Below are 9,359 nucleotides of genomic sequence, written 5' to 3' on the forward strand. Positions count from 1 at the left end.
TCTCTTCTACGTTTTTTTTTATTAATTGGCAAAGGCCTAAAAGTATGACTCAGCATTTGCACTGTGCGTGTGTGTGTGTGTGTGTTGAGAGTTATTTGTATTCTCTTCGTTAGTAGAGCAGCTGCAACAATATCACCTCTACACCACACATACTCACACACACCAGATGCCCACTGTGTTGCTCCAACAGACTGTCAAAAAAATGTTTTGGTATATGTCCCATTTATTATTTTATTCTTGGCACGTTATTCCCACAGCCATTGTCAGCTCTTGTACTTCATGAGGTTTTGTTTTTCAAACCAAACTAATTAAAGCAGAGGAGGAGTATTTAGTGTTTATCTCTGTGTCCATTTCACTGCTGAGCTAAAGTTTGTGGTTGCACATTCTTATCGTCTGGATCTGTGTACTTTCTGATTCAGAGCTTGGCCCTTCTTTCTTAACAACACACACAGCTCACACACAGCTCCCAGCTGCTTTCCCGTTGCAACCTTGACGCAGTTCCAATTTCAGTTTTTTAATTAGTGTCAGGAAGTTGAAGGTACTTGCTGTTTTTTCCCCCCAACTATTTCTAAAAACTCTCTTTTCCCGTTCTGACTCACACGCCCACATAATTTGCTGTGTCATCTATCACACATCTGTCATGTCCAGAATCTGTTCTTCTCTCTAAATGGAAAAATAAAATTACCAGTATTATGAAATACAGGAGTTAACAGTGAAACAGAAAAACACCACACGCAGCCAAAAAAATGAGGAAATAACCTCCCAGTTTGGATTAAGAGTCTCCTCTTTTTTAGGAAAACAACAAAATGCTGAAGTTCTTTAGTTGTAAGTACAGGATAGTTTAAGGGAACACTGCTTCTCTGAGCACATTTGTTACAGCACTGCAGCAGTGTTGTAGGCAGGGGGACGTGCCTCGATAAATCAACCAGCAGGGACAGATTTAATTTCAAGGAGAAATATTGCTGCTTGGGAGAGGAGATACCGAAGCCTTTAGGGACCAGAGGAGGTACAGTACAGTGCGAAGGGAGAAAGAGTGAGAAAGAGTGCTAACAAGGGCATCACAGCCATGGAGGAAAACTACACCAGCCTGCAGGAGCTCACAGACCAACCCACACCTGGAGGGAACAGGCCTTTTATTGAACAGAGTAACGGTATGAGCATAAATGTGGCAGATATTGATCATTTTAATTGTGGAACATATCTACATGTAAAGTAAGTAGTCCTATAGTTACTCAGGTGACATAGTTTTCTTCTTTGTAATGTGACCATTACTTCATTTAAGAGTGGAAAAGTTTTATTTAAAAAGGGAGATTATTTTATCCTGAGTCTGATGAAGGTGAAATGAAACAAGTCAACTAAGATTGGTTTATTCACACATGTGGTCAGACCCAAAGTAAAATAAAATGAGGTTTGGATCCTAGGGCACGCCCCCATTTATAACAAATGGGCTCAGAGAGAACAAATGGAGGCTTGTCCAGGATCCAAACCTAAGGATTAAATCCAGCCTTAGTGTGGCAAATAAGAAATTGCTGCTTATAAGAAGAGTAGATTTAGGCGCCTTTGATATTTAGTATTGTGAGATTTTATCAACTTTTTAATAACTGTACTGAAAGATCCCCTCCAGAAAGGCATTGAGACATACACAAATAGTGTGCTTGGAACAATTATGCGTATATCATTTGTCACAAAAGTATAATTTCCACATTAAAAAATATATTAAAAAAATACTCTGATTTTACATAAATAAAATGTTATCAATTTTTGAAATATAATGCATTAATTATAAATGAAACTCCCAGAACTATATGACATAGTTGTAAAAAGCTCTAGCTGAATGAATAAGATACACATTTATGCATCAGTAATGATGAAAAAGTAAATTTTCTTTCGTTAGTTAAAGTACATTTGGTTGATAATATTTCTGAACATTAAATTAGGCTTGAGTTTTGAATGCAGGACTTTTACTTGTAATGGCATTGTTACTTTTACCTAATCTCTGATTTATTTGCCACTGCTACTGAATCGGTCTTCATTATGTATTTTTGTGTCTGTGTGGATAAAGAGACACCAATAAACAGAGTATACACTTGACCTAACTTTCAGCAGACGTGCAAGTATTATCTTTTGGGATTAGTAAATATTATGAAGCTAAATTCTGGTCAAATGTTTTCACTCTACAATTTCCTTTTACTCAAAGTCTGCACTTTTAACTACACCAGAGGATTAAAAATGGTGAATTGACGGCAACCATGCTGAGGACTGTTTTGTGTCTAATCAGACTCCCGGGGACTGAGGCGGGGCATTGAGTGTTTGAGGGGTCAGACGGCTCTCCTGATGGTTATTGCCTTTTTGGCCTCCATCTGCGCCAACATCGTACTCACTGTCCTGTGTAAGTGTAAACACTGTCTTGCAACCTCCTGTGTTCCCTGCCCTCCAGTCTGAGTATGTATATCTGCCCGTCTGTCTCTCTGTCTCACTCTATTCCTCACTTGCGCTGATTATTCTCTCTTTATTACAGCTCAGTGTGCTTTTGGACACCTATAATTGGCAATAAAAAAGATAAAGCGCTCTCTCCAGTCCAGTGAGGGTCATGTAATAGAAAAAGCACAAAAGTCCATAATTGTGAAATATTTCTCCTGCAGGGCCAACAGTCTCTGGCAGCTCAGCCTGATAATGTGCTTGTGAGGACACTCTCTCATTTAAAACAAACACCACTGGGGCTGTACGTGCTTGATCTATTACCACCACCACCATCACCACGACTCACACACACACACACACACACACACACACACACACACATTCATACATACAGAGACAGAAGCACAATTTCAGTATCTGAAAGTGATGACTTGCAACAAGAAGGAAATAAAAAGAAACATTTTCGTAACGTAACACTTTCTATGACAACTGGATGCCTGACCCATTAAATTTTACTTTATGAATATGGCATAGAAGATCACATTATGTACTATATCATGATAAATAAGCCACAATACTCCTGTAGGCATTGCTATTGTGGGTCAAGTAAGCTGGTAATATAAATGTTTTCACTTTATTTAGGTTGACTGCTCTTTATTTGCTATTTAATGGCACATTAACTGCACAGTAACCCACATCTACTGTCTGAAAAATGTAACCCATTGTAACAATTAAATCATAAAATATGAATTAGCACAATTTTCATATGGGTTTTTTGTTTATCTACGTGTTTAATCTCACTACAGCACCTGCACCTGTGTTTGCGTCAGCAGGTTTGCCAGGAAATGATAATATGTCACAGTTTATCAAGAAGAACAAACTTTTTGTAATAAGTCAATTCTGATCTTCACTAACCACAGCAAAACATGTCAGACGGGAAGAGGCCTGACTTTCAATTCCTCTGAACCTGACCAGTGACAATACTAATGCTCCTATAATACAAACTAATACATCATCTTTTAGTGAAAGACACATATATATCTTTATTCATGAGTTATATTACATCAATTGCTCTTCTCAGAGAGCATTATTTCTTTCATTAAAGCATTACGAAATATTTTAATAGGCAAAGGGCTTGTGGCAACATAAACAGAGAAAACACAAATGTGGAAAAATATCTGGCAATGAAACCAGAGAAAGTTCATGTTGTAAATGATAATTCTTTACAGCCGCAAGGGAGCTCATATAAACTCAATTATTCCAGCAACAGCAGCAATAAACTCTTACAGAGATTCACAGACTGTACAGAGGAGAATCGTATGTTTGAAGAGGGAGAAATTAGTGGTGTGTGAGAAAATACAACAGTATTCGTTTTCAGTTACGATTTTATGGGTGGAAATGTTGGTCGGCCACTTTTGGCCATACCGAAATATCTCAACATCTATCAAATTATATTCATGTTCCCCAGAGAATAAATCCTAAGCACTTTGGTGATCCCCTGACTTTTTCTCTAGCACATCAGGTTCACATTTTTAGCTTTGAGGTTTTATTAATTACTGGATGGACGGCCTAATCTATCTATCTATCTTCTCAGTGATTGGCAGGTCGGTGCCAGGTGCACCCCAAGACTCCTCAACTCTGGGTTTGAAACTAACCTCAGTGCAGAGACGTTACATCCAGCTGTGTGAGGACTACACCGCCCTGGGGCAGAACTGTTCAAAGACAGGTGGCAGGATGTAGATCAAACCCATACACGACCTTTATTTCCTGCTTTTTCTTTGATTTACTGTTCCCCTCATCCTTTTATCTCGCCCTCACTCTGATTAACAGTTAAGTCATGCAGGCAGTGTCCTGAAGGATGGCTGCATGTCGGAGATCAGTGTTACTACTTCAGCAGTGACAAGCTGGACTGGCTGAAGAGCAGAGACAGCTGTGCAGAGATGGGCAGTCACCTTACCATACTGCACACCATGGAACAGCATGTTAGTGTGTTTCTGTGTGTGTGTGCGTGAACAAGTCTCTTAAACTAAACACACCTTACACAACTTATCAACAAACTTCATGAACAGAAATGAGCACTTTGCCTGTGGAGCCCTGCTGACCAGCACAGGTGTTCCTCATTTCCCTTAATTGGGTCGGTTACTGTGTGCTGTCCGCAGGAGAAACAAACTTAAGACATCAGTGTGTGTGTGTGTGTGTGTGTGTGTGTGTTGTGTGTGTGTGTGTGTGGTGTGTGTGTAAAGCAAGGTCACTTTATTTTGGCTTTATCAGTTTTGCCAAAGCACAAGTTTTAAGAATTGAGAAGTGAACGACCAAACAGAGCCTTTTTCACAGCAGACATTTTGTCTTGTCCATTGTAGGAAAGGTTGCAGTTTGTTACAAGATGAACCATTAACGATGGCACTGTTCAAACTCAAGTGTCCCAGTAAGTCATGGCAGTGTGACATTCAATGTGAAACTGAAGCAGTTAAATGGAATTCGGCCACCATTCATTTATTTATGTGAAGATGTCTTCCATGCAAAAGGCCTATCCACGATCCAAATGTTAACAAAAAGAAAGTATCCACGCTACAAGCAGACAATCAAGAACACAATGAAAACACAAAGGTCTCAGTAACATTTAAGCAGGTTAGTCTGTAAACTGATGTTGTTAAAGGTCCAGTATGTAACATTTATGCAGAAAATGAATATAATATTCAATATAATATTCATAGCATGTTTTTATTAATGTTTAATCTCCTGAAAATAATAATTGTTGTGTTTTCTTTACCTTAGAATGAGCTGTTTTTATCAACAGAGGGAAGCATCAGCTCTTCCACACAGACCGCCATGTTTCTACAGTAGCCCTGAACGGACAAACCAAACACTGGCTCTAGATAGGGCCTTTTGAGTTTTTTTGCAGCCGCCGTAGTTTCTCCTACACACTTCGAAAGCTGAGCTGTATTCAAATGGTTGCAATCTGCCATTTCCCCACTGAATCCTCCACACTAGGATATAAAGGCCAATATGGAGAAATTTTATAGTCTGTGTATTTCTCTTTTTCTTATCTGCTGTGTTAGACATCTGTGGCTGCTGTAACAAGTGCATTTCCCCAGTGTGTGATCAATAAAGTCTATTTTATCTTATCCTATCTTACTACAAGTCAAAATATCTGCTGTGAAAATGATTATTATGTGCCTTAAATGTACATGTTCAAGAATTACACATGATGTCTTTAAGGAGTTGAAGATTTGGTCAATAACTGAAGATCCTTCCCGATATGATAAAACCCATCTTCCCATCTATAAAGGACTGTTAAAAGGGTTAAGACTTGGTATTAGAGTTAAATTTAGGTTTAATGATTCAGGGTTTGGTGAATGTAATATGTCGATGATGTGTATGTTTCTGTGTTTATCTTCAGGACGGTCTGGAAAAAGAAGTCAGGAAAATTGGTGGATTTGATTACCACTTCTGGATCGGCCTGTCTGATATAGAGAAAGAGGGAGACTGGAGATGGGTGGACAACTCAACATTGCAACACAAGTACCGTTTAATTTTAATATTTAATGCATTAAATAATTTATTCATTTATGTTTTGTATTTAAGTTGCTGTCTTTTTAAATATTGCTGATACTGAATAAACTGTGCAGGAAGAACCCAAAGCGTCCAAAGCTAAATAAGCAGCCTATTTTATCATTTGCAAAATCTAAATAAATTTAAAGTTTATTTTAAATAGACACACAATAATGTCCATTCTTGTGTCAAAACCTGCACTTGAGCCTGTTTTTCACATTTGTCAGAATTGTTCACAGTAGTTAATTAAAGCCTACTGTCTATTTCGCTCTCCTCCTCTCTCCCTCTGACACAGATATTGGGATCAGTGGAGCTCAGAGCCAGATAACCACCAGTCAGGAGGGGAACACGGAGAGGACTGTGCCACCTTAAACAGCCACTCAAAGACATGGTTTGATGTTCCTTGTGATTACATTTATAAAAGGATCTGTCAAATGGATGTCATTCAGTTCAACTGAGTCTTCATACAGCTGAAAATACTGCAGAAGGTCTGGAAACTACACAAGGTTGTAGCAGAAAACCCTGAATTTAATGGATAGAAAAGGATGTGACAGAAAATTTAACTTGTACATCTTGTACACCATTGTATTGAGATACCTTGTATTAGAGGAAATAACCAGGGAGTAAGTTGTATTGAATGAGTATGTACGTTTAAGTAAATCTAAAAAGAAAAATATTTCATTAAAAGAGAAGATTTTACACAAGGATGTTTTTTTAACTGAGATTTTAACAATGATGTCAGCTGACCATTTTTGGTGTGTGTCCATTTACAATTAATTAGCCTATTATTGGATTTAGTTTTGAGATCACATGTTAGATCAACCAGGGAAAACTAAAGGTGTTCACTTTGCAGCGTTTAATGCCATGAATGTTGTCACTGTGTCCGAGAAGTTTGATGCATGATTATCACAATTCAAAAATTGAGCTGCAAATTACTTAATAATAATAACACTGTTGCTTCCGTGCACTATAGTTCAGATTTTTGAGACTAAATGTATGCCAATAAAATTGTCTTTTTTATATATCTTACCTTTTTGTGTCTACCTTATTGTACTTACCTACTGACACATTAACCCTTTGAAGTCTGGTCATTGATGTAACTGGAGCCTACTATACAAGAAAAAAAGCAATTCTCAACATTTTTGCATGTGATGACTTAAAATGAAGCCATGTCTGACCACTTGTTACATGATGACTATAGAGCAGAGGTCCCAAACATGGGGGTTGTCCTGACCCCACTAGGGATCGCCAAAGCTTCATAAGGGGTTGCGAGGCGTTCTTGATTTTAAGGCGTGCCAGAAAACTTAAAAAGTATATATATAAGTATATATATATGTGTAGATATAATATCTATATATACACAGTAGGCCTATATCTCTTCATTTGGTTCACTACTGTGAGAAAAAGTAAATATAATTTTTTAAATAAACTGTCTAATAGAAGGCCAAGCATCAGGGATAATAAAATGCTAAATTTGTCAAACAAGTTTCCTGTTAAGTATGTATGATGGTTTAATATATATATATAATAGAGACAGAGAATTGTATAAAAAGTTCCCTAAACAGGAAATATAGTGCTAAATATTCATCCAAATCACTCGTTTTACACAAACTTCTTGCAGTTACTGAATTAACTGTTTAGGTTAATTGTACATTTTTGAATATAATATGAAATATCCATAAAACATGTCACCTAAGCAGGGGGCCATCACTTACTACTAAATGATGGAAAAGGGTTGGGAGCCATTACCTTTGTGTAAAATAAGTGGTGACTTTACCTTCTTGGATTGTTTCTTTAAATTAAAGTGATTGAGAGTTAAAATAGAAAATACAATAAGCAAAGACAAGGCAGAAGACAAATGTGCTCCCTTTAATTGCTCTGTGATCCCCTCACATTTGTTCTCCACAGTTTCAGGTGGTATAAATCACACGGCCGCTAGATGTCGCTGTTCTCACTTATGCCCCTGATACAGACGATGATTGACGGCTCCGTTGGTCCCGCCCACTTCCCCCCGTATTGTCCAATCAGAGACTACGTTGCTTTGTTGTCGTGCGTGTGCTGACAGCGGAACCGAACAATCGTCAGGCTGTCTACTAGAAACCAACAAAACAAGGTACATTTAATCGCACACAGCCTTATTTTGACACTTTCGCAGAGACATGTACACGCATGTCGTATTTCCCGGCTGTTTATACGTTATCGTGGTAAGATTTGAGTCACCAGGACGACTTAAAAATGAACTGAGGCCTAACGTCAGCGGTTGCGTGAAGCCTTGCGGTTAGCGACCGAGCTAACGTGACACATTGAGCTTGAAGAATACCTCACGCATGTTTTAATGAGAATAAGACAAAAACAACCTTGTATCTGGAACAAAGTGCACGTTTTGTACGCAAAGCACTACATCTGGCGTTTGCGTTGGTGTTTGTTGACAGGTAAGGTCATTAGCTTTAATGTTAGCCGGTGGAGCTAACGATAGCATGGAGGAGGAAGACCTTTAACTTATTCTTCATCACAAATTCACATCAGGTATCTCTAAAAGCTACGAAACTCCACTTTAGGGTTTGGTTGATAGCTTTGACATTTAAGTGAGCGCTTTGAACAGAAAACAGTGCTGCATATTGTGGTAAAAACATTGTGTTGATATGATTTTGGCAGATATTCCAGTTGCAATATGATTCGTTATTAGTCTGGGAATTACCATTTTGGCATCAGAAATGTAATTTTCACAGACAAAAACATTGAATTCGTGACATGTTTTGGAGTCTGTACCAAACAAACATGTTCTTATAAATCTTTGTAGGCCAGGGCATCTTTTCAGATCCACAGTGTTTAATTATAATGCTGTTTGTCACACATTTTACAAGTAAGTTAAGATTTGCAGCTTCTGCGATTTGCATATTGCTATTTGGATAATATTTAGATTAATTGTGCAGCCCCCAACGAGTGTCTGTGTCTCTGTTTGAGTACTCAGTGTAGTCGCCTTTCTGTATCTGTAGTTTGTTGTGTATATTTCACTTTCAGAAAGTTTATTTTATGTCTGTTATTGATTATGGACACTTTCTGTTATTGTCATGTTGCCTCATTGATACTTCAGCAGCCTGTTTATCATAAATGACACATTTTGTACCCATCACTGTTCCCTGTATCAAAGGGTTGGATGGATTTCCTCTCATTTCTACTCTCTTTTAAATCCATTAACTACCTAATCTTAGACTTCCCTCTTGTGCTCACTGATGTTGGTTGGTGTTTGGGTTTTATTGTGATTCTTGGACCTATTTTTATTAATTTATTAATTGATTCTATTGTGGGATTGTGTTTGCCTGTTGTTCTCAGGTCTCTCTTGTCTGAATCTCATTGAGGCTGCCTGATTAAATAAAGATTAATAA

The 9,359-nt window shown here is 37.9% G+C and overlaps 2 protein-coding genes across 2 annotated transcripts in view; both read left to right on the forward strand.

Moving 5' to 3' along the window:
• Positions 1-779: 779 nt before the first annotated feature.
• LOC118336112 (C-type lectin domain family 4 member E-like) lies at positions 780-7,002 on the forward strand. Its single transcript, XM_035672691.1, has 6 exons — positions 780-1,151; positions 2,279-2,389; positions 4,016-4,147; positions 4,252-4,403; positions 5,822-5,943; positions 6,269-7,002. The coding sequence occupies exons 1-6, from the start codon at positions 1,067-1,069 to the stop codon at positions 6,429-6,431; spliced, it is 765 nt and encodes a 254-aa protein (XP_035528584.1). The 5' UTR covers positions 780-1,066; the 3' UTR covers positions 6,432-7,002.
• A 984-nt stretch (positions 7,003-7,986) lies between these two features.
• Positions 7,987-9,359, forward strand: part of cops7a (COP9 constitutive photomorphogenic homolog subunit 7A) — a 9,319-nt gene continuing 7,946 nt past the window's right edge. Inside the window, exon 1 of the mRNA XM_035672684.1 lies at positions 7,987-8,086. The gene's annotated coding sequence lies outside the window, so the exon portion shown is untranslated. The remainder of the gene's footprint in view (positions 8,087-9,359) is intronic.

This window comes from Morone saxatilis, unplaced genomic scaffold, assembly GCF_004916995.1.
Source record: "Morone saxatilis isolate NCDOM2014 unplaced genomic scaffold, NCSU_SB_2.0 Contig24, whole genome shotgun sequence".
Lineage (NCBI taxonomy): Eukaryota > Metazoa > Chordata > Actinopteri > Moronidae > Morone > Morone saxatilis.

Coding starts and splice junctions, on each gene's coding strand:
- LOC118336112 (XM_035672691.1), top strand. CDS start 1,067: ATGGAGGAAAACTACACCAGCCTGCAGGAGCTCACAGACCAACCCACA. Junction 1,152..2,278: donor TTTTATTGAACAGAGTAACG/GTATGAGCATAA, acceptor GTGTCTAATCAG/ACTCCCGGGGACTGAGGCGG. Junction 4,148..4,251: donor GCAGAACTGTTCAAAGACAG/GTGGCAGGATGT, acceptor TCTGATTAACAG/TTAAGTCATGCAGGCAGTGT.